This window comes from Canis aureus, chromosome 36 (genome assembly GCF_053574225.1).
Source record: "Canis aureus isolate CA01 chromosome 36, VMU_Caureus_v.1.0, whole genome shotgun sequence".
Classification (NCBI taxonomy): Eukaryota; Metazoa; Chordata; class Mammalia; order Carnivora; family Canidae; genus Canis; species Canis aureus.
The window spans coordinates 765,944-790,927 of record NC_135646.1 but is presented as its reverse complement, the minus strand read 5'-3'; the positions used below and the strand labels follow the sequence as shown (position 1 = coordinate 790,927).

Below are 24,984 nucleotides of genomic sequence, written 5' to 3'. Positions count from 1 at the left end.
AAAACCCAAAACACTCTCAAAATCTTCCACCATCAATGTATTCCACTTTCTTGAAGCTACAATGAAGAATTCAGCTCCTAGGCTACTTTACTTCACAGTCCATGATTCCCATCAATCTGGTGGGATCAGGGGCAGCTTCCAAGCAGACCACCCTGGCCACATATCAACTTCCATCCTTTCCACACATTATTTCTGGAAGCTTCTAGATGGTTCAAGTGAGCCAGTTCCGGTGGAGGTCACAGTACGTGCTTGGCTGTCCACTGCACCACACAGGGCACCAGACACCGTGACAGCAGGCAGCTCATCTCCCGCCAGGCAGGGAGCCGGCCCATGCGGGGCCCGCGGCCACACAGCAGGCTGGGAAGGCGGGGAGCGCAGGACACGGGAGCAGCTGGCGGGAGGAGAGGTCCAGGCCCCGGCCCACGGGAGCTCACCGGGACTGTGTCCAGGGCCCAAGGGGCAGTGCAGACGCTCGCAGCCAGAGGAGGACAACCTGGCTGGGAGCGGAGCGCGGATGCCCGGGCATCCTTCTGCGCCTTGCCTGTCCCCTCGGCCTGTCCCCCACGGAGAGGTCCTCCACAGAGCCCACCGCTTGTCATCCCTGCTCCCGATGATGCTCACAGCAGCCGCGCAAGCCGACTTTAACAAAACCACCATAAGCACATGGGCCCTCCCGATGTTCAGGCAGATGCTGTCACTGATGGGAGAGGGAGAGAGGCTGCTCGTGGCGCCACCATTCACAGCTCCTTCCTTCCGCGACAGATGCCGCGTGTTCACCGAACCTACTTCCACGGCTAGCTGACCGACGTTGGACTTTCAGCTCTGACCTTGTCACGGTCCTGGCCTCTGCTCTGGAGGCAGCTCTGCCTTCCTGCCTTTTGGAGAACGAATGAAACTCGGCACAGACACCCAGACACCTGGAGCCCTGCCACCCGCCCTGCCAGTCCCGGAGGTGACCCCCATGTCCCTGCTCTGGGGAAGGCCGGTGCTGAGTCGGGGCTCCTCCTCTGCCCTTTGTCTTTCCAGATGCAACATTCAGCACCTTCTTTTTCTACAAATTGTCCACTCACCCCAAGCACCTCAAAAGCTCAGTAATTTTTAAAAAAATGTAAAGTCTTTTTTCTTAAAAAAGATTTTACATTTTTAGAGCAGTTTTAGGTTCAGAGCAAACTAAGGAAAAGGTACAGAGATTTTCCTCACCCCCTGCCCCAGCCTCCCGAGATGGGTGCTTCCGTCAGAGGGTACGTGTGTTACGCTGAAAGGTCCCCCACCGACACATCCTCATCACCAGAGCCCACGGCCTTCATTGGATCACAGGGTGTCACACGCTCTGTGGTCTGCACACATGTGTGATGACCTGTACCCACCAGGACAGGGCCACTAAGAGCTGTCCCACTGCCCTAAGTACCCTCTGTGCTCACCTGCTCGTCCCCTGTCCTCAGCCCTTGGCAGCCCCTCACCTCATTACTGTGCCCGTGTCTGCCTTTTCCAGAAGGTCATGATTCCAGAGTGGGAATTGTGCAGTGCGTAGACTTCTCGGAGAGGCTTCTCTCACTTACTGGTCTACACTTGTGCCTCTTCCACATTTTCTTGGGGCTTCCTGACTCCTGTCTTTTTTACACTGAACACCACCCCCTGCCTGGATGGACCAGAGGTCACGGATCCATCGCCCACCCCAGGGCATCTTGGTGGCTTCCAGGGTTGGCAGTCGGGAATAAAGCTGCTGGACGCACCTGCTGTGGGTTTCATGCAGACAACAGCTGCGTCATTCTTGGGGGTTGGAAGGTGAAGGGGGTCAGGCCACTCCATGCACAATCTCTGCCATCTTGGCCCCCTGGCCCCCACTCTTGTACCTCACACAAGAGTTCTCTCATCGCTGTGGAAGTCTCGGGGCCACCATGATTCCATACAACTCAGCACGCTTTCCCGTTAAGAGGGAAGGAGAACACATCAGCCAGGTGAATGGAACTTCCTCTGAGAAGGGGTCCGACCCAGGACGTGCTGGTGGTCGGTCCGTGTACGGAGAGGACACGGGGGACAAGCTGCAGGCTTCCACGTTTACTGAGATGGGGGAGAGGGCACCTGGCAGGCAGCTGTGTAGACAGGGCTGTGTGAGCCGCAGAGGCTGAGCCTGGAGTCTGGGAAGTGGCCAAGACGGAGAAGTCAGCCTGGGAGCCTGACCTGCCCACACACAGAAGCTGTGGGACTGGGGGAAATCATCTGGGCTGCGGACAAGAGCGAAGTCAGAGTGACTGCGGGGCCCTCCAGTATCCAGAGGTGGTGCAGTCCCTTTGACGTGCAGAGTGGAGTCGCGACATGGGAGGGAGGAGGAGCTTAATCCGCATCCTGAAGGGCTGTGCTATGTGACATTCGTCCCAGGGTGTATGGGCACCCGGTCTGCTGAATCCTCAACGACCACGTGGCATGTGTACTTTGAAAATGCTGTCAAGAGCGGCACCTCCTGCTCATGTGATCACAGGCCCTCACCAGGGTCCCGTGCCTGGGGCTCGAGCTCCCAACACGACAGACAGACTGCCTCCTGTAGTCCTAAATGTCAGCTCAGAAGCTCCGGGCAATAGACACAGTTACCAGGAAGGAGGCCACTCTCAGGAAAAACACAAAGTATCTCCTGCCTGCCTGGGGTAAGTGGCAAAACGCTGTGAGGACGCAGGGCTGGTTGGACAGGGGACACCAGGCACCCATTCCCGTCCTGCCAGCGAATCTTCTCGAACCTCGACATTTCAAGAGGTTGGATCTACGTTGTAGAAGAAAACATGCCCCCACATGCACTCACCAGGCACCGACACTACACACACGCAGCCACACTGCACAGGCTGGCACATGCCCCACATTGTGAGCTCACCCATACACCCACAGCGTGCACACCCATGCAACCCACTCCGAGTGCATGCACACGCCCCACACACCCACTGCCAAGTGCACCCATGCATCCCACACACCCCCACACTGCAGCGCACCCACGTGCCCCGCACCCCCATGCACTGTGAGCACACCCATGTGCCCCACACCCCCACACTGCAAGCACACCCACGCACCCCATACTGAGAGTGCACCCACATGCCCTGCACACCCACACACCCGGCACACCTACACACTGCATGTGTACCCATGAACCCTGCACACCCACGCACCCTGTATACCCACACCCCCACACTGCAAGCACACCCATGCACCCCATAGAGAGCGCACCCACATGCCCCGCACCCCCATGTACCCCCATACTGCAAGCATCCCCACGGACCCTGCAGACTCACAGCAAGTGAACCCATGCGTCCCACACACCCCCACACAGCAGCGCACCCATGCGCCCGCACACCCACACACCCCACACTGAGCACGCATCCATGCGTCTGGTGCACCCCCACACTGTGTGCACCCATGCATCCGGTGCACCCCCACACTGCGTGCACACCCATGCACCCTGCACACCCACACGCCGTGCACACTCATGCACTCCACACTGAAAGCACACCCATGCGTCCGGCGCACCCCCACTTGTGTGCGCACAAACCACATCCTACGACCCCCACCATCAGTCTTGTTACCCAGCGTCCAAGCTGCAATGTCACGGCAGCTACTTCATGTGCAATGAAAAGTCTCACTGCCTCGTCACTGGATGGTGCTTAGCTCTGGATAACACCTGCCAGTGGGGTGGGTCTGTGGGCTACTCTTTGTTCTGATGGTGAGCAGTTAGCCCATCTGCCACATCCTGTCCCAAAAGCCGTCCCGCACCCTGTGCTTCCAGCTCCGGGTCCCGGCTTGGCCGCATCACCTTGGACATGCATCAGCAGGGCAGTTAGCTTTCAGAGGCACTTCCTTTTTCATGACGGTATTAACGTAAAAGCACAAATATCTGAGTGCTGAACGTGGTGGGTTTTTAAGACCAACAGTGAACTCTTGCCACTCCCCTGAGCATGATGTACATGCACCTTCCACCCTGGGCCCATCCTCGCCATCACGGGCCTGGTGAAATGTCTTGTCAGAGGCTTCCGCAAAGCAGCACTTTTTCAATGATATTTTTTGTGCACTCCTTGACAATCTGATCAAAATAAACATGGAGGAGCAAGGGGCCGAGAAAAGCTGAGAAAACTCTGAAGAAGAACAGCTGAATGTTTCCCCCCTGGGTATTAATGTGCATCATAAGCCAGAGTAATTAAGTCAGCTTGGGCCAAGGGTACTGCAGGAGCCAGAAACCCACTGGGGATGCTCTCTCCTGCGAACAAGGCTGAGGCGAACCTGCCGGAGGTGAGGTGAGACCACCTCCCCGGCACCTGACACTGCACGGGGTACCTACCCCGGAGAGCTCTCTCTTAGGAGACAGAGAGTACCTACTATTAAGGTAGGAAAGACTTCTTTATTTGTCAACATACAGAATAACACCCAGTGCTCATCCCGTCAAGCGCCCACCCCAGTGCCCGCCACCTAGTCACCTCCACCCCCCGCCTACCTCCCCTTCCACCACCCCTAGTTGGTTTCCCAGAGTTAGGAAAAGACTTCTTGAGCCACAAACAAACACCATGAAACACAAGCTTAAAGATAGTAACTTCTAGGGATCCCTGGGTGGCGCAGCGGTTTGGCGCCTGCCTTTGGCCCAGGGCGCGATCCTGGAGACCCGGGATCGAATCCCACTTCGGGCTCCCGGTGCATGGAGCCTGCTTCTCCCTCTGCCTGTCTCTGCCTCTCTCTCTCTCACTGTGTGCCTATCATAAATAAATTTAAAAAAATTAAAAAAAAAATAAAACATTATTAAAAAAAATAGTAACTTCTACACAGTAGAACACATTGTTGTTTTTTTTTTTTTTTTTTTTTTTTTACATTGTTGTTTTTAAAACTGCAGACAATCCATGGAGAGAAGGTACTTGCAACATATATAGTTGGTCATGAGTTTAGATTTGGAATACAAAAAGAACTGAAATCTGAAGATACATAACCAAAAACCCAAGAGAAAAATACCCTCCAATATGGTCTACAGAGGAGTGTATACTGTGTAGCGTCCGTCACTAGTAATCAATAGTGCATATTAAATTGAGATGCAGGTTCCCTGCATTTGATTAGCTGGCCCTTGAACAACATGGGTTTGAATGGCTGCGGTCCATGGATACACAGATTTTGATAAATACAGTATATATCGTAAATATATTTTCTCTTCCTCATGATTTTTAAAAAAATTTTTTTTTTAATTTGAGAAAGCAAGCGAGTGAGCGAGAGAGGACACAAGTGGGGGGAAGGCAGAGGGAGAAAGAGACTCCCTCACGGAGCAGGGAGCCCCACACAGGGCTCGACCCCAGGACAAAGGCCTGAGCTGAAGGCAGGCCTTTCACAGACTGAGCCCTCCAGGCGCCCCTTGCTTATAATTCTCTCCTCTCTAGCTGACTTTGCAGTGGGAGTGCCGTGTACAGCACAGACAGCGTACGAACTGTTTGTGTGGTTGCTGAGGCTTCTGTCAACAGCGACCAGCAGCGGGTACGTTCTGGGGAGTCACAGGTTACAGATGGATTTCTGACTGCCCAGAGGTCAGCACCCCAAGTCCTGGCTCAGTCAGGGGTCACGGTGCTACTGACTCAGTAGGACCTGGAGAAACAGGAACTGGCATGTGGGTCACCGGAGTGCATGTACAGCTACCTCTCTGGGACGTGCCCTGTGCAAAGGAGAGGTCACTGCTAACCCCACACACCTCCACTCATAGAAAGAACCAGGAGGAAAAGCCAGAAGAACATACAATGTACTTCCAGCCAAGACGGAATCACAGGCAGCGTGCGCCATCCATCCTGGGGGCGCCGCAGACAGGCCAACCCAGTGAAACGGGGCAGGGCAAGCTTGAGGGCCATGGGGCGGCACCTGACAGGTGGGGTTCTCCCGAGGTGAGGAGGGGACAGAGGTCCAGGGAGGCAGGCTGTGAGGCCAGGGATCTCAGGGCACCCCTGAGGGTTCTGCTGAGCCTGGTGTGGGCACCCCAGTGAGGGGCTCCCGGGAGGGAGAGGGCTTCATATCTCCACACCAGGCAAGGCGCTCAGTGGAGGGTGCCTGGAGGCCAGCGACCTCAGGGAAGGGTCAGGCCACTTCCGGGCAGCATCCCTGCATCCAGAGAGAGCTGGGAGGGTGAGCAGGAGCATGGGGGAGGCGGCCCCTCCCGTGAGCACCACTGGGTGAGGGACAGCAGCTTCCGGGGCCAGGTGGACTTCTCCTGGCCACTCGTACCTGCTGGCTGGGATGTAAGAACACGCAAGCGGCCCCATGGAGGTCAAACAAGCCCACAGGAGAGGAGACGGCCTGGCACCAACACGTCCTCTGGGCTGAGGCACAAAGTCAGATGGTCTCATACGTGAACTTGAAGCCCTCCAAGGAGTAGTTCCTGAACATTCTCCATGTGATGAAAATCACAATTGCAGAGATCCAGGGAGCTGCACAAACCTGAAGCCCTGACAGGCAAAGTCAGACTGCTGGAGACCACCAGCAGGGGGTGCATTCTGAAACAGCCCCCCACAGTGCACCATGGCAGCTAACATGGACAGCAGTGAGATCAGTAACAGTCTCACAAACCTCCAAGCACAACACCTGTATAGGGTAGAGCATACACTCTACAGAACCAAGTGGGAAGGGAATGGAAGCGGGGTTTCTGAATTCTAGGGAGGCAGCAGGGAAACAGCCTGGAGGCGTTTGAGGGCTTCGCTTCCACTGGTGTCATCTTGCTCCTCCATCCCTCCTGAGATACAACAGAAATACTGTGCAACTTCAATGTATACAGCGTATGGATCTGACACACATGTCGCCAAACCATCGCCACGGGGCTTCCTGACGGCTCCCTCCCCGCAGGTAATGACCACTCCGCCGCAGTGAGGACGTTTTGGATCTGGTCTCAGGAATGGTCTGAAGGGTAGAGCCCGCAGCTCGCCTCCCTGAGAACCGGCGGTCGTGTCTGTGACCGGCGTGCCCCACATCACCCGGGGCACCCTCCGTCCATCCCCTGTGAATGCCGTGTCTTCAGCATCCACCCAGAAGTGGGATCACGCCGTGCGGGGACTTCTCTGCCTGACCCACCTCGCTCAGCATAATGCCCTGGGGTCCGCGTGCTGTATTCCTCAGGCAACAGGAGGTTTCCCAGCGGTGGCAGAAGGTTAAGAGTTGAAAGACCTGAGTGCAGTGAGATTGTATTAGAAAATACTCACATCTGAATGGGAAACTGCACTTTTTACCAAAAAGAGCTTTGCAACTCTTTGCCCATTTTCATGGGCAACTCCAGGCCTTCATAGATGTTTCTGCACAGACCGCTCTTCACAGACCCCTGCAAGTCCAGATGAATGGCACAAACCTACCTGACCGCTATCCACCCACCTGCCCAGGGTGTGCACTTGCTCCCGCACACGTATTCCCTAAAATGATGCATTTAAACTGCCTGCCTCATATACACACATTTTAGAGCTGCTGTATCAAGGACCTGCTTGTGCTGTGCGTGGAACATCCCTCTTTATGTGGAGCACACAATGAGGGGCACCTGCATCTGCTGAACTAGCACTGACTCATTATCCTTTTCTCCTCTAGGGGTCCAACTCCCCTACAAGTCTGTCCTGAAATAATAATTACACCATATCACACTTCTCAAACTATATTCTTTAAAAAATTTCAATGATGCTAAATGTAAATATTTTTCTAAGTTATTACAACTGATGGAAGGCAATGGATCAAAGTAACAGTTACTGCTTTTCATGATTTCCCAACACAGAGGCAAGTCCTTTTGGCAACGATTTTCCTGCTGAGAGGGAAGGAGTGTGGAAGGACGCATGTCCCTGCTAAAACCAGACAGGGCTTTGTTGGAATGCTATTACTATTTTGCATTTTTACAGAGGTAGCTGGTCAGAAAGTTTGAACACAAAAATAGGTAGATGACAGTGGTTTTTTAAAAATAGCAGTATTACCTGATTCACTAAATTTTTTCTAAATCATGTGCCAAAAGTCACAGAGAAATCCATTATCAAACAAATTTACTTTTAATGATCTTTTGGCTGACAACTCAATTATTTCCCTCAGTTTTGCTAAAAGCAAAGGAATGTCAAATATCTGACTTGCAAAGAGATGTGTTACCCGTCCTTAGAATAATTCACTCTCTTTCCAGGAGACCAGTATTCCCAGTCACCCTTGGTGGGTACACCGAAGTGGTGTCTACCCCCACTGGGCCCTCCTTTACAAACAGGAGAAGAGCGGCTGAGTCAAGACGTCCCACAGGGCACCTGGGCAGTTCCTCAGAGCAGCGATCACGGAGCTCAGACCCTGAGCACAGGGGCAGATCCCACTCACGCAGCCCACGACCTGCTCATCTGCATCAGAGGCCAGAAACGCAGGACTCCACAGAGGCCTCCGTGGCCCCTGCCCTCCCTGAACCTCACCTGGAGGAGGGTGGACAGAGCAGTGCCATTCTGGAAGCTAGGAGCAGACCCGAGGGTGTCCAGGAGGCTGAGCCTGAAATCACAGCAGGGCCCATCACACAGAGTGTAGCTCCAGAGCTGGAGCCCCTGGCAAGCGGCTGCTGGCTGAGCACGCAGGCAGGAGGGCTAGCCCTGGGTGTGTGGGGAGACCGAGTCAGAGAGGGCCCACCTGCCAATGAGTGGAGTCCTCTGACTCCCCCAAAGGCTGAGACAGCAGAACAGAATGAGAAGTAAGCACAGAATGTGACAATAAAGTTGAGAAACTGCCCAGAAAGCAGACCAAAATGATAAAGACAGAAAAATAAGAGGAGAGGAAATGAGGTGATCTCTCAGGAGCCCCAAAGCCCAGCAACAGGGATTCCAGGGCAGCATGAGCAGGGACACGGTGCTGCACCGTGTTTCCAGCCTATCTGCCATGGGCCACCCAGTGCAGTGGACAGAAACAGATCCTTACTGTAAAACGTCTGTGCTCTGTCTCTTTTTCTGGGGTCAGAAGGGAAAAGCCAGAGTGGTCCAGGGGGTGGGGGGTGTGTGACAATGGGCTATCTCCAAAGGGATGGAGGATCAGAGTGGCATCGACACCAGAGCTCTTTCATAATCAAAAAAAAAAAAAAAAAAACAAAACACTGAACACCCTAGATTAGGAGGGAGTGTCATCTTGTCAAACAGCACGTGTGCAAAGCCCCCTGAGGACACCTGTGCAGAGGGAGAGCTTGGGTCCTCCCCCAAGACCACAAGGACACCAGCATTTCCACCCTTGCTACCTCCCCTCAATGGTACACTGACCTTCTAGGAAGTAAAAAAGGAAAAAAGAAAGAAAGAAAAGGCATTCAGATTGAATGGGAAGAAGCAAACCATCTGCAGCCACAGGCGACATGATCTTGTGTAACGGCACATGCGTGCGCACACAGAACTGTCACAGCAGCGCATTCGGCAACACTGTAGGATACAAGACTAGGACAGAGAAATCTGAATTCCTGTATTTAGGAAATAATTGCTGAATCCAAGGTCAGAGGACTCATGTGCCTGTCCACACACCAGTGATGAGCATTCCAAAAAGAAACCAAAGAAAGAGAGTAATTCCATTTAACGACAGTATTAAAAAGAATAAAATACTTCAAAATAAACCTTTTTTTAAGTGTAAAATTTATAGTAAAATCTACAAAATATTGTTGAAAGAAACTAAAGATGGAATTGCAAGGTACCTTGACAACTAAAATGGTCTTAAAAAAGAACAACGTAACACTCTTGCCTCCTCACTTCCACGCTTACTATCAAGGTGTAATTAATACCGTGTGATCCTGGCACAGGACAGACAAACAGACCAACAGACTAGAACTGAAAGCCCGGAAATAAACCCAGAAGTGTACAGTCAACTGATGTCTAACAGGGGTGACAGGGTGATTCAGCGGGAAATGCAATCTCCTCCGTGAACACTGCAGGGCCGAGGCTGGAGCTGAACCCCTGCCTCACACCACACACTGTTTAGCCTATTGGCGTCTATGACTTAAATGTCAGAGGTAAAACTGTAAAATTCCCAGAAAACCTGGATGTAAAATCTGGGACCTTAGATTTGACGATGGTTTGTTTGTTTCTTTGTTTTTTTCTTTTTTTTTTTTTTTAAGATTTTAATTATTTATTCATGAGACACACCGAGAGAGAGGCAGAGACACAGGCAGAGGGAGAAGCAGGCTCCATGCAGGGAGCCCAACACAGGACTCGATCCCGGGACCCCAGGGTCACGTCCTGGGCCAAAGGCAGGCGCCCAACTGCTGAGCCACCCAGGCTTTCCTTGACGATGGTTTCTTAATGATGACACCCAAACCACAGGCAACAGAAGAAAAACTAGATATACTGGACGCGATCAATCTTGAAAGCTTTTGTGCTTCCAGACGCATCAAGGAAGTAGAGAGACAACCCATGATGGAAGAAAGTATCTGCAGATCACATATGTATGTGATCGGGTCTAACCTCCAGAGATGCTCGCACACATTTCTCTGCACACACACAGGAGAAGATGCTCCACATGCTCAGTCTCAGGAAAATGAAAACCAGGGCTACAATGAGGTACAGCCGCACACCCTCCAGGACCACTGCCAACAAGAAAACAGAGTAGCACATGCGGGAAGGTATGGGGGGCTGGAGCCCCGGAACCACTGCAGGAGTGTCATGGGGGGTGGTCCCTCAGAACTACCATGGGGCCCAGGAGGCGCACTCCCCGAAGTGAGAACACATGTCCACACACTTGCACGTGCATTCTCTCGGGTTACAGCCGAAAAGGAGAAACCCGCCAAACGTCCATCCATTGAGCAATGAATACACAAACAAGCTCCATGCATCCAATGGAGTGGTATTGGGCGGTAAGGAGGAAGGGGGTCCAGATACGATGTGCAGGACCCACGTGAGGGCAGCCACTCACAAAGGCCACGTAGCGTAGGTGTCCACATGTGGGCTGTGCAGAAGACGCAAACCCCCAGGACAGCAGGTAGGGACGGGGGTGGGAGTGGCTGCCCACGGGCACCGGGTTGTTTCTGGAATGATAACTATATTCTGGAATTAGTGGTGCTGTTTGCACAGTGTTGTGAATATACTAAAAATCACTGCTTTGAAAGGGCTAAAACAGTAAATTTGAGGGTAAGCGAATTTTATCGAAAAAAAAAATTAGGGGCGTCTGGGTAGCTTAGTTGGTGAAGCATCCGACTCCTGATTTCAGCTCAGGTCATGATCTCAGGGTCGTGGGATTGAGCCCCGTGTGGGGTTACGTGCTCGTTCGTTCGAGAGTCTGCTTGGGATTCTCTTTCCCCCTCTGCCCCGCAAGCTCGCTGTTCTCTCTCAGAAAACAAGTTGCTGTACATTATATGGATTTTTCACACAAAAGCACAGAAGTTAGGTTCGTTCACCAGCATCTGTGAAATAACCAAACGGACAGAGAAAGCCATCCTCTGTTCCCTGCCTCATGGGACACAGCCCCTGGTCCCACTGGTCCTCGCCACTCCACCACGCCATGCCTACCCTTGTAACTCCTCACAGGTACTAAGAATTCCCTGCTCCAAGCCAGGGCCAAGCAGGGACTCAGAACCAGCGTCTACACGGCCTGGCATTCAGGGACGTGCCTGCTGTGACAACCTGGGCCGCAGGCATTCGAGGGCCAGTGTGGGTCTGAGAACTGTACATGTGGGACAAAGCCCCCAAAGAAAGTGAGCGGTGGCTGCCCGGTGTGCCCCAGCTCTGGTGAGGGGTGGTCGCTGTGTCCTGACCCTGCACTGGGAGGACGGCAGGGGAAAGGCCAGCGCCTGGGAATAGTGGCATGGGAACAAAGTCCAGAGCAGACTCATGCCAGAAGAGCCAGAAACAAGCCCAAGGACGGGACTCAGGCATTGCCCATACGTGTCCTACGCTCACTGGTGCCCCAACCCTGCAGAGTGGTCCCTTGCCAGCGGGAGACCCCATGCTGCCGGGGAGCCAGCTGATGAGGCTTCCACAGCCACCACCCTCCTGTCTGAGGAGCTTGGGAAGACCTCTGCCATACACCAGTGCATTAGGGACCAAAGTAGGACAGTTGTCAGGAGCCTGTGCTGTGTGGACAGAGCCAAGGCAGGGCCAGCGGCCGGGCCAGGGTGGCCACGGCATGGGAAGCCGAGGCCGGCAGGGTCAGCGGTGGTCTCCGGGGCCAGAGAGCGGCGTGCTGGTGAACCCAAGCACCCAGCAGAGTCCTGAGCTGGTCTGGGACAGAGGCTGCACTGCTGCCTTCTCTGCCCCCTGCGCACCCTGGGCTGGAGCACAGGTCAAGGACCCCTGTCCTGCCGGTTGCGAGAGCCAGGGAGCTTGGCACCCGCCGCGGCCAGGCCAGAGCCGCCTGCTCCAGGGCAATGTGACGGTCGCCAGGAATCTGTCGCTGCCCCCCACATCTGCAAGCCCCTCACCTGGCACCGTGGGGACACTGCTGCCCGTGACCTCCGCAGCGGCCGCTCGCTCAGCTGGTTGCTCCGAAGCTGCAGTCACGGGCCCACTCTTCTCTTGGCCACAGGGACTAGGGAAAAGCCTCTTCAGCACTTTTTCCACAAACACTACAACCAAGTGACAAAGAAAGAGGAATTCTTCTTAGTAGTTCATTTAAATCACAAATGGATTTTATATAAAATAAAGATATAGCCTGATATTTACCATCAGAGAGAAAAGGGAATGTATGTGACAACAACCTAGCATTGTCCCCCCAAGAGCCCCCAGGACCGTCCCTTGGAGGACCCCAAGCACCACCTTTCACGGGTCCCTGTACTTTCTATCAGGGGCCCCCCAGCTTGGTCCATGAGAGGACCCCCTCCCTACAGGAGCAGCAGCCTGGGATGCCCACAGGTGTGGACACAGGGGACAGGAGCCAGGCTGGGTTGAGCCGGCGGCAGGCCTGGGTTGTGGTGAATATGAACTCGGTGTGTACTCAAGGGGGCTGCTGCATCCACCGCAACTGCACATGCTCACGGCTGTAGCTAGGAAGCGACCCGCCTCTTCACGCTCATGCACATTTTTCACTGGGTTTAGGTTTAGTGGGCATTCTGCTCTAACTGGAAGGAAAGCTATCATAATGGATAAATATTTCTGTCCTGAAGTGTGGATAAGGAACAGGCATAAACCTCAAAGCAGCGTCCTGGAAAAGGTGAGGGGAAAGGTTAATAAAATGAATTTGTTTTAACCTTGGTAAATATAGACACAACAAAACAGGAGAGAGCTGCCCTGGGGTCAGGACGCTGGGCGCCAGCGCACGGGGACGCTGCCAGGCAGCCGCCTACAGGAGGGACTCCCACTGACCTGCTCCAGTTGGAAAAACACAGCTTGGGTTTAAAGATTCGAAAGGGCTCCCTCCTCCGTGAAGACCCCTGAGAGAATCCGTGACAACCCACCGGCCCGGGGCCGGCTCCTCTGGGCAGGGCGCTCCCCGGCTCCAAGCAAGCTGTCCCTGCTAATGACGTTGGCGTCGAAGACTGCCCGTCCTAGCACTGAGAGATTCCCCACGCGCTTTGACTTTGCTGAATGTTCTACGAAATCTGCGGGAGCACGGGCCCGACACAAAGTGTGCTTCCGATACGATCTGCTGAGGCGCAATGTTCCCAAAGCCTTCTGCACAGCGGGTTCACAGGCACGTGCCTTGGAGTGTCACCCAAACAGGACTGTGGGGACAAACAGCCTGTTCTGCACGATGTTCACAAGAAACGTTCCGTGGTCGTCAGCAGTGTACAGAAGGGAAGGCGGCAGGCTTTTGGCTACGGGTGTCAGCTGGGTGACTCCTTCCGTGGCGGAGAGCGGTGTTCCACTCCCCCCGCTAGGGAGGCCCCTGGGTGAAGGGGCGCTGACCCCGGCATCTCCCACCGCCACACGGACGGAAATGCCCCGGCCACAGCGGCACCGACACAGACGTGACTATGCCCACCGCGCCTGGCCGTCCACGCGCTCCCGCCCCACCTGCGAGCACGCTTTCTGCGGCACCTCTCTTCCTTACACACTGCCGAACACAGACACACCCGTCCTGGTACCCGACACACACTGCACCTGGTATCCTAATTAAGCATGCAGCACGGAGCTCCCCTTTCCTACCCTGCACCTGTGCCCCCGCGGCCACTTCCCAACACCACGAGCTGCTCCAGGAGCCGGGGTCACAGGCAGGGCCTGGGGTGCAGGGAGCTCACGGGTACAACAGTCCTCCCACAGACGCGTTTGGTCGCACGTGCACGGTACTGCATCCGTCCAGGATGCACACCTGGCATGCACAGCAACCACAGAGTTACTGCAAACAACCTCCCAACAACGTAAGAATGCAGGAAAGCAGGCTGTATGTTCAGGATTTGAAAACAAAAGCAAATACAAACCTAAAAGTTCTATAAGTTTACATCTTATGCTATTCTGTGAGGGGAAGAGTGGGAGAGGGCAGGTTCAAAGAGGTCAAGAGGATCTGTTCAGGTTACTTTTTAATAAACGGTAAAGGTGATTCTCCTAATTTTAAAATTTAAAACTGAACACTGTAGTCCAAAAACTGAGAAAGAGAAACTTCCAGCATCCTAAGCTGAGCTGGGTTAAGAATCTTATAACTCCAGGGGCCACCGTGATTTTTGTCCTACAGCAACAGATGTTAAAACCTCGCAAGCAAAAACCCACCCTTTCCTGTGGAACCACAGGCTTCTCCAGGACAACCCTGGTATCCAGCTACTTGGTGGCAGCATGCTTGTGCTCTGGCAGCGGGAAGGTTGGAGAGATTTGTTCCCACCCCGACTCCTGGTCATGACATCATCACGGGGAACAAGTGCCTGATGTACAATTCCTGACACTTGTTCAGACTGCCTTGGATACCAGACACTGGCAAATACTGGTTTTACCTTCTATTATCCGTGATCCACAGCTGACTCACAAACTGCACCATCTCCAGGCACGAGAAGAGGTGATCTAAGACGTGTCACAATGTGTATCTCAGTATCAAGGGGGAGTTTTTTCTCTTCAAGGAGAATTTAACTTTTATTTATTTATTTACTCGTTTTTATTTATTTATTTATTTACTTATAACAAGGAGAATTTTAACTAATAAATCTTAACCCAATCCGAACATCCAGGTATCTCAGAATGAAATCATTTGCTAAGCATGATGACGGAATGCTTTCAATTGCCACAACTTAAGACACAACGTCTTCTTAAAAATATTATGTTTAAAAAAAAAAAAAAGCACTTTAAAGAGCAGTGTGTAACAAACAAAGTAACTTTCTGGCAACTACTATTGCTGGAAGACATGGTGACAGTGACACACTTCGCTCTACCCCAGGCTTTGAGACTCAGTGGTGGATGTTAATGTCAGGAGTCAGATGCTGTGGGGGACCGGAAGGAACAGCTGTGCCCCAAGACCAGCAGACATCCCGAGCATCTGTTCCTGCCCACTGCACGACGGCACACGGCAGTGCCTGGTTTCCAGGGACACCGTGGCGCATGGAGCAGTCATCTGGAGTTTCCTATTACTAAAAGAGCTCAGTTTATTTAAACAGAAATAGTCGGCTAGCTTAGGCCTGAAAACACGTCTCAGAGCCACTTAAGCTCTCACTGCTACTTGGAGCCTCCAGCTATGAATAAAACACGTACCCTCTGAACTGCTGGATGATTTCCCACAGATAGGGACTTAATTCTGTAAACAAAGCATGTCTTCCTACTGGCCAGATCTCTATAGTGATTCATGTTAAAAAAAAAAAAGCAGAACATAGAAGAAGGTACCAGTATTTTTTTCAGGATACTGGTACATAGTAAATCATCATTTTTATTTATTTTTTAATTTTTAAAAAAGATTTTATTTATTTATTCATGAGAGACGCGGTGGGGGGGGGGGGGTGGCGGGCAGAGACACAGGCAGAGGGAGAAGCAGGCTCCATGCAGGGAGCCCGACGTGGGACTTGATCCAGGGTCTCCAGGATCAGGCCCTGGGCTGAAGGCGGCACTAAACCGCTGAGCCACCCGGGCTGCCCATAAAGCATTATTTTTTAAAAGCATCTGTCACTTCTGGTTTGTTGAAATTGTGTGTTCACTCACTACAAACATTAACTCTTTTTCAGCGTAATTACTGGTTTTAAAATCTAACATCCAAAAAAAAAAAAAAATCTAACATCTGAGTATACAAAAGGGAAGAGTGTGTTCCATTTTTAACAAAGGTGTAAATGGCTGCATTTCAAGGAAATCGCTCTCCTGTGTGCTGTGCCTCAAGAGCAGAGCCTGAGGACACCTGCGGCAGGTGAGCTGGCTCCCGCTAGGGAATGGGTTTGGGTTGCACGTCAGCTGTGCTTCCTGGCCCGCAGGCTCCCAAAGGGAGCAAACAAGCAGTGTGTTCCATTCGAAAAGACTCGTATGAGAAAAGAAATGGAAATAGGAACTTTTTCTTGTGTAATACCCCATCCTGAGAAAAGTAAAAGAAGATTACAAATACGTGGTACAAAAGACGCACCCCATAATATCAAGGAGTGAGCTTTCAAAAAGCTCACTCTGGTCGCAAAGTAGCACATATTCTCTCAATATTTGCGTACACGGCACACGTCACTTCAAATGGGGGTAAAGCTACGTTCTACTAGACACACATTGTACATCGGGAGAGCCTGGGATGGTTGAGAGCAGAAATGATGTTTCCTCATTTGTGATTCTCCAGACAAGTATATCAAAACCTCCGTTAGCATCCCTACAGGCCAGTGTGTCTGGAAAAGCCCGACTCGGAGAGGACAAACAAAATATGTGTAGAGCTCATCTGAGGACACGAGGAAGGAAGTCAGCTCCAAAGACAGAGTTTCAAGGCTGGATGTTATGGGGAAGGGATGGACCACATACTCCTGGGAATCACACAAAAGTAGAAGGGACCCCAAACAGTGACGCTAACCTTTAAGAGTTTTGAGAGGAAAACATAGAACGAATAGGTTTACAGCGCACCTTTATAGAATTTCCAGTGGACAGACTGACAAGTGGGAAGTGATGACACAGAATCGAGAGTCACCAAGCTTTTTGAAACCATATTTAAATGAAAAACTGCTGTCGGAAACCAGACTAGAAAAGGACACTGATAGAAGCTTAGTGGCTTAGCGATTGTGCCCCCTCCTCACCAAAGCCTGGTGCAAGGGGCACACCCTCCAGGGCACACCAGCCACAGACATGCACGTACACTCACGGTGTTAGCAACAACAAATCCTGGGTCGCGTCACCCCCGCTTCCATCCTGGCTCAGTGTACCAGGGTGCAACAGACACTCTAAGTTGAAATTTGACAGGGTTACTGTATTTCTTGGAACTAGATAGTTTGAGTTTTATCTTTTCAAGAAAGACTATATTTAAATGCCTGTTGAGTACCTGCCAGCCTATCCACAGCTTTCTCAACAATATTCAATGTTTTATTTTTTCCATTTTATCCCAATAATGAGGCAAGGTATTTAACCATTGTCTATAATCTAGGAATAAATTCATAATAGCACTATGTCACTTCACATGAAAGTTCAGGATAATATGCTAATTTAATGAATGAGTTTCTTAATGAGCTTCATAATAGAATCATAAATGAAAGAATAATTAGCTAAGATTTAAGCAAGAGTTGGCAAGCTTTCTGAAGTACTAATTAAAAGGGAAACAGTGCTCAAAATAAAACCACAAATGGCACTCAAAGGGGAGATAATCAGAACATACACCGTGACCAATCTGATGCGCTCATCCCATCTAAGGATTAGATTTACTGAATATTCTTTTTTCTCCCCAAACTTTCACTTAAAAAAAAAAAATTCCCAACTTTGTCCTAAATTTTTCCTTGTAGAGTGTCTAACATGACTTACTGCACCAGCCGTCAGCAGGTCTGTCCCAGCGGGGACACGGCAGGGATGCAGGGCCGGGTGGCTCCCGGCCTCACCGAGCATGCTAAGGGAGCAGCACGGTCCCACGAGGCTCACGTGCCCCTCGGACACTGGCTTTCATGTCCTGGGCACACACAGGATGCTTTCCTGACTACGCCAAAAGTTTCATTTTTCCCAATTTCATGAATTTTGGCTTTTTCATCTACTAGATCTTGAATTCCACCCAAAGCACACATGGCGAGGCTGGCAGCCGGTCACTAGCACCAGTAGTTAGGTTAACCACCTGCTTTGGGAGGGCTGCAGGGGTGGGGAGAGCAACACAGACTGGGAGGGGCCCACGACTCAGGGTCCTTAAACCCACCTCCACTTAGGGATGGGGCCTGCTGCTGTGTCTTCAGGGTGGGCACCTGGTGTCCGGGTGATAGAACTCACTCTGTCCAGGTGCCCCACCCGACTTACATCTGATCCACAAGACAGCAGTCTGCAACCGCCCACATGTCACTGGACTTACAAGGTCAGTCCCCATGTCCTCTTTTTTCAGGAAACTTCTGTTCCCCAGGGCTGCTGCCTTACTCCTGGCTGTCCCCACCTACCGGTGAAACCCCAACCACAGGCTGGCTGGCCCTCCTGCTGCTGGCCCTGCCCCTTCCCATAATTACCCTGTCCACTCTCAGATCTGTCCCTTACGGAAGCAAACACCAGCCCCGCTATGCTCGAAACCTCTGGTAGCTCACAATTCCTACCCCAACGCAGCTGCTTCTGGGTAGCCAGGGCCCAGGATTCGTGGTCTGTACAGTGCCATCTGTTTGTCTCTTACCCAAGTCATTCATTTCAGGAAATGCTTGCTGAGCACAGGAAGCCTGCCTGGTAGCAGAATTCAGACAGGAATCTGATCTGATGCCCCAGAGGGCAGCCGTGAGAGGGCACATACCTTCATGGGGGCTGACAGGCTGGGGTAGGGGTGCTGATCCAGCCCTGCTGGCTCTGCCCTGAGGACTCACATGAGTAAGTAAAGCCGGGCTATTTCTACCGAGGAAGCTTCACAGGCCCAAGGATGAAGCTGCACCCCCACAGCCACGAGGCACACAGCTCAGCAGACGAACAGAGGTCTCTTTCCATTACAGGTGCATCCCAACCAGAGCCTGTGGTTCTGAGGCTCCAGAGGGGGTGGATGGCAGAGTGTGTAAGTCTGAGGGTGTGATGGGAGACAATGCATGCACAGACATGCAAACACACATGTGCATGCACACACAGAGATACACACAGACATGCATGTGCACACATGAACAGACACACATGCATATGCACATACTTGTGCACACATGAACAGAGATGCACATGCATGCAGACACACGTGAACGTAGGAACAGACACATATGCATGCACATATGTATGTGCATGCACATACACACATAGATACACACCTGCACGCACAGACACACAGACACCCTATCCCAGCCCCACTGCTCCAGGGTCGCTGTCATTAGCACCTGAACCACACATAGCCCCACAGTGAGGGGTGGGTTATGCTGAACACAGAGGCAAGGACACAGGGAAGGGGATGAGGCCAGCTGGAACTGAGACCACTCACAGTGCAGGTTGCACCCAGCCAGGGTCCCTGGAGGACAAGGACCTTGTAGCTCCAGTGGTTCAGCTGGCCACACACTCCCGGCTCCCAGGAGAGGCTCATCCCCTGAAGGTCAGGCAGGGCAGGAGCAAGGTCTCATTAAGAAGCAATGGGACTATGTGCACTACACACATTCCCCCACCTGGCCATCTGCCTCATGGGCCTGGCAGGCAGGTGTAGGTGGAGATAGGTCAGGGCTGGATGTGGTATCCTGGGGAACATGCAAGTGTGCAGAGGTGGGAGGCCAGAGCCACAGACACTCACTCACTTAATCCTGATCATGCGAGAGGAGGAGATGACCGTTTCATCGTGATGAGAGATCTTAGGGTCAACAAGTGGCTGGCCCGCGGTGGGGGTGCTAGATGAGAAAGAGGTGCACTGCTGGGGCACGGGCACTCTGCCATGCTCTTGACTTGAACCCGTTCATTCTACGCTTTCCACCCAGTGCTCATCTCATCGGCACAGGAGCAGGGAGGGAGGGCCAGTGGCGTCTACAGTGCAGACGGCGGACCAGAGGCGAGCGTGTCCCTCCTGGCTAGGGATGGAGCCCACGTTCTCAGCAGGCTGGCCTGCCTGCAGTTAGGTATCCTCTGTTTTGGAAGCCAGCTGGAGCATGCCTCCCAGGAGAGGCATTCCAGAGCGTGCAGAGCATCCCGTAGCAGGGGCTGGGAAGCAGGGAGGACGAGGTACTGAGGTACTGCCTCTGAGGAGGCAGAGGAGACATTGTTGGACAAGCTACAAGACTCCCCTTACGTGCTCCAGCAAAACCACACCCAAGGAGAAGTAGGGCGGGCAGCGTTCCTCAAAATGGATGGGTTACTTCAAGAAGTACTATGCTCCCACTACAGGAGGATAGGCCTGGGCAGGTGGCCTGGGGAGGCACCTGGGAGGAAGGTGGCTGGACACTATACCTGGGCACTCGTTTGAAGACTTAACTGTGCAGCTACTGAGGCCAACAGCCTGTGAGATGGGGACCAGACCCTCCTGCAGCCTGCCTCTTCCCTGGGAGTGCCCCTCCCCAAAGAGCTGGTCCTGGGGCCGACCCAGGCCACCTGGCCATCCTTCTCCTTCCGGATGCTGTCCTGCTGCTGCAGGCTGTCCCCACCTCTGCTCCCGTGAGCATGAGCACAGCCAGTCCCCACCTGAGTCAGCACTCCAGTAAGTGCTGGATATTCGCCCACTTCCCCACCACTTAGGACATGGGGGCCTTCCTGTGAGTCGCTTCAGTCCTGGAGGGCTGTTCACTTCATTGCCTGCCTGCTAACTCACAGGCTTGTCCAGGAGACATCTGCTAGTACCGTTCATACATTTCTCCACATAAAATACAGCACATTAAAAAAAAAAATTTTGCTTCTTACTCAAGTAGTATTGCTGCAAAGGCAAAACATCCTCCCCATGAATCCTACAAATTGTCTCAGAGGAGATGGATGCATCAGAAAGATACACGACCTAGGGGGAGCACTCTGCTCCCAGGGAAGCCGGCTGCTGTCACAGCTTCAGATGGAATGCCAGCCTGCCCTTGTCATGCTTACTCGGTCTGTGCCAGAGCGGAGTATCTTTTTCCTGGGATGTGTCTCAGCCACAGCAGTGACTCTAGCCTGAAGGAATAGCCTGGAACCTGCCTAGCTAGAGCCAAAGCGTCCAAGTCCCTGCTCTGTTCCCAGGGCATGAAGATGTCACACACGCTCAGCAGACTCCGTGACCGTTTGCTGTGGGAGCGAGTGTTAAGTGCGAGTTCTGCATGCGACCCGGTGTCTTTGAAGAGGCACTGGGCGGCAAGAGGGCAGAGCTGTGAGGGCAAGTCTGCACCAGCCACGGCCCTCTCAGCCACACGGTTCCCAAACCATGGGCTTCAATAAGTTACGAATGCTCAGACTTTTCCAACTGCAATCTCCCAGTGTTTCTGGAAGCAGAATGTTGTCCCAGAGACATGCTCTTCAGTGATCTTGTTAAAAAGACTCACAAAACTAGTATTTTGCTTCCCACTTAAATTTTACACTTCCAAGGCTTTCTAATCCATCCTTCTGACTGCAGTGTCTTAAAACCTCACTCTGACAATTTTATCACCTATCCCCCAGGGGAAGGAGGACTTTTTTAGAGAAGGCTCCTAAATGAGTAAAACAATGCAGGGTTTCATCCATCTTAATTTGGTGAGCAGAGAAAGCTTTTTACAAGTTCACTAGGTGCACTAAGATGACCCCGACATCTTGCAGGGGGAAGAGCCCTCAGTGTGAGGCTTAGAAGGGTCATGACAACGTGTGGGATGTGCACTACAGGAAGGGCCCCAGTGTGACGGAGAAGAAACACTGGGGGCTCGACAGCCATCCCACAGAGTCTTCACTCCTTCTGGCGTGTGTGCGTGTACGTAAAAACAGTGGTGTGAGCACTCATTAAGATGTTTTAATGTTCATTTTGGAGACTAACATCTGACTGGTTAGAAATTAAGCCATTTTAACCTATGATGATCTGTGTTTAAAGCTCACTAAGTGAAGTCAAGACTCAGTGGGATGAGAGCAAGAGGGAGGCACCCACAGTGCTTTCCTATAAAGGAAGCCACAGAGATGGGGACTCTATTTACTGATTCCATACTCTGCCTGGTTGAGAAATTACTTTTTCATATTTTATGCAAGTGCTTATTAACTAAAATGGATATTTGACTTCTCATTTCAAAGGGCAAAACCACAATCATCCATTTTAAAAGAAAGAAAAAAGAAAACCACAGCCTGAACCAATCCAAATAACATAAGAAATGTATCAAAACCTTCACTTTTACCCGAAACCATAAAACTCCTAGAAGACAACACAGGGAAAGAGCTTCTCGATATGGGTCCTGGTGATGATTTTTGGACAGGACACCTAAAGCATAAGGAAGAAAAGTGGAAATCCACAATTGGGACACATCAAGCCACAGGCTTCCACACAGCAGACAAACCCATCAACAGGACGAGGAAGCCTGGGGACCGGGAGTAGACATCTGCCAGTCACACACCTAGAAGGCATTCACACCCAATATAGATGAAAAATGTACACAACTCAACAACAAAATACCAAGCTAATTAAAAAACGGGCAGAGGATCTGAATAGAAATTCTTTTAGAGAAGACATCCAGATGGCCAATAGACACATAAAAAGATGTTCAACACCACTAGTCACCAGGGAAATGCAAATCCAAACCACAGTGAGAACTAACCTCACACCTGTTAGAATGGCAATAATCAAAAAGGCAAAAAATGACAAATGTTGGCAAGGACGTGCAGAAAGGAGAGCCCTTTTACACTGTAGGTGGGAATGCAAGCTGGTGCAGCCACTCTGGAGAACAGTGTGGAGGGTGCTCAAGAAGTTGAACATAGAGCTTCTCTACAACCCAGCAACTGCACTTTTGAATATTTATTCAGAGGAAATGAAATCTGGAGCTCAAAGAGGTATCTGCACCCTCATGTTCACTGGTGCACTATTACAATAGCTAAGGCATGGAACAGCCTAGGGGTCCATCCAGGATGGATGAATAAAGATGTTGCAGTGTATATACACAATGGTATACTGAACCATTAAGAAAGGTGATCTTGCCATTTGCAACCACATAGGTGGACCTTGAGAGCCTCATGCTAGATGAAATACGTCAAACAAAGACAAATACCATATGACCCCACTTATATGTGGCATCTAAAAACCCCTGGATGCGTGGATACGGAAAATAGATTCATGGTTTACAGAAGTGAGAGGGCTCTATAGGGCTCTATAGGGACTTCCTATAGTCTGTACCTATAGGAAGGTGGCCTATAGGTACAGACTCCCAGCTACAGGATTAATGAGTCCTGGGACGTGCTGACCCAGTCTACAATGCCTTGCGCTCCATGTGAAAGTTCGTAAGAGAGCAAGTCCTAAGGTTCTCACCACAAGGAAAAACGTAACCATATGAGGTGATGGATGTTAACTCTGTGTGGTGATTTTGTGGCGCACATGCGTGTCAGGTCCTGATGCTGCAGGTCTTAAGCTTATACAGGGTTGAACGTCAATCATACCTCAATTAAACAGCAAACATAAAACCTTCTCACTTTTCACTTGAGTGCCGATGATTGAGTGGGAACAAGATTTAGTTGCACCTTATGTGAGATGGGAGTCCCCTGCATCTTCTGACGTTCGATTCTAAGGCACCAAAATGTTAACCAATGAAATGCATTCCACCCCTTTGGTGCTGGTTATAAAGCAGACTATCATATCCATTGTACAGATGAAGACAATGAGGCTCAGAGAGGCCTCCGACCTGTTCCAAGGGGGAACACCAGTCACAAAGTGTACTGCTCCAGTACAAGCTGCAGGTCCCTGCACTGGTTTGGGGGACCGTCCTGGCCCCACAAATCCCATATTCACTCATGGAAAGGGGTTCCTGCTCCTTCAGGGTCTCGCAGGCCTTGTCACCTCCGCCTAGGGCCCCTGGACACCCAGGGCTGGGATGCAGGTCCCAGAGATACCCGGGGCCCTGGAGGTCCTCCTGCCCTAAGTGCCAACACCTGCCTGGGTCTGGGGTCCAGGTGGAAGGTGGGCTGGAGTCCTAGTGGGAGATGGGACAGAGTTCTGGGGTCCTGGTAGGAGGTGAGTTGGGGTCCAGGGTCCTGGTGGAGATGGGCAGGGCTCTGGGGTCCTGGGGGGAGGGAGTAAACAGGGTCCTGGGGTCCTGGCAGGGGGAGGACAGGGCCCTGGGTCCCGGCAGGGGCGCAGGGAGAGGACAGGGCCCTGAGTGGGAGTGGGGGCAGGGGGAGGACATTGCCCTGGGTCTCGGGGGTGGGGGTGGGGGTGGGGATGGGGGAGGACATTGCCCTGGGTCGGGGGGGGGGGGGCAGGACAGCGCCCTGGGTCCCGGGGGTGGGGGTGGGGATGGGGGAGGACATTGCCCTGGGTCGGGGGGGGGGGGGGGCAGGACAGCGCCCTGGGTCCCGGGGGTGGGGGTGGGGGTGGGGATGGGGGAGGACATTGCCCTGGGTCGGGGGTGGGGGTGGGGATGGGGGAGGACATTGCCCTGGGTCGGGGGGGGGCAGGACAGCGCCCTGGGTCCCGGGGGTGGGGGTGGGGGTGGGGGAGGACATTGCCCTGGGTCCAGGGGGGAGGGGGGCAGGACAGCGCCCTGGGTCCTGGGGGTGGGGGTGGGGGTGGGGATGGGGGAGGACATTGCCCTGGGTCCCGGCGGGGGGTGGGGGGGAGGACAGCGCCCTGGGTCCCGGGGGTGGGGGTGGGGGTGGGGGTGGGGGAGGACATTGCCCTGGGTCCCGGCGGGGGGTGGGGGGGAGGACGGTGGCCCAGGGGTCCCGGGTGCGGGCCGGGTCCTCGAGCAGGGCCCGGGGGCTCCGCTGCCCCTGCCCCCGCCGCCCCCGCCGCCCCCGCCGCCCCGCCCGCAGGCCGCCTCCCAGCGTACCGTGCCGCCGCAGCGCCGCCATGGCCATCCCGGGGCCCCGCTCTCTCCCGCAGGACCCGCTCCAGGGCCGGAGCAGCGCGGCCACGCTTCCGGATTCCGGCCCTGTGGGCCCGCCCACCACGGGGCGTGTCCAATCGGGATCCGGGGTCTTTCCCGCTGACTGCCAATCA

At 52.8% G+C, this 24,984-nt stretch overlaps 1 protein-coding gene across 5 annotated transcripts in view; it reads right to left on the bottom strand.

The window, feature by feature from the left end:
• ERICH1 (glutamate rich 1) overlaps positions 1-24,944 on the bottom strand; it is a 42,641-nt gene extending 17,697 nt beyond the window's left edge. For 4 of the 5 annotated variants that reach the window (XR_013373139.1, XR_013373140.1, XM_077885428.1 and 1 more), the window contains exons 1-2: positions 24,815-24,938; positions 12,365-12,508 (exon numbers count right to left, since the gene is read on the bottom strand). Coding sequence is in view for 3 of the 5 variants with exons in the window: in XM_077885428.1 (XP_077741554.1) it covers positions 12,365-12,508; positions 24,815-24,842 (172 nt within the window). In the remaining 2 variants the exon portion in view is untranslated. Of the gene's footprint in view, positions 1-10,412; positions 10,535-12,364; positions 12,509-24,814 lie in introns of all 5 variants that reach the window. The other variant, XM_077885431.1, reaches the window with a different exon arrangement.
• Positions 24,945-24,984: the final 40 nt, after the last annotated feature.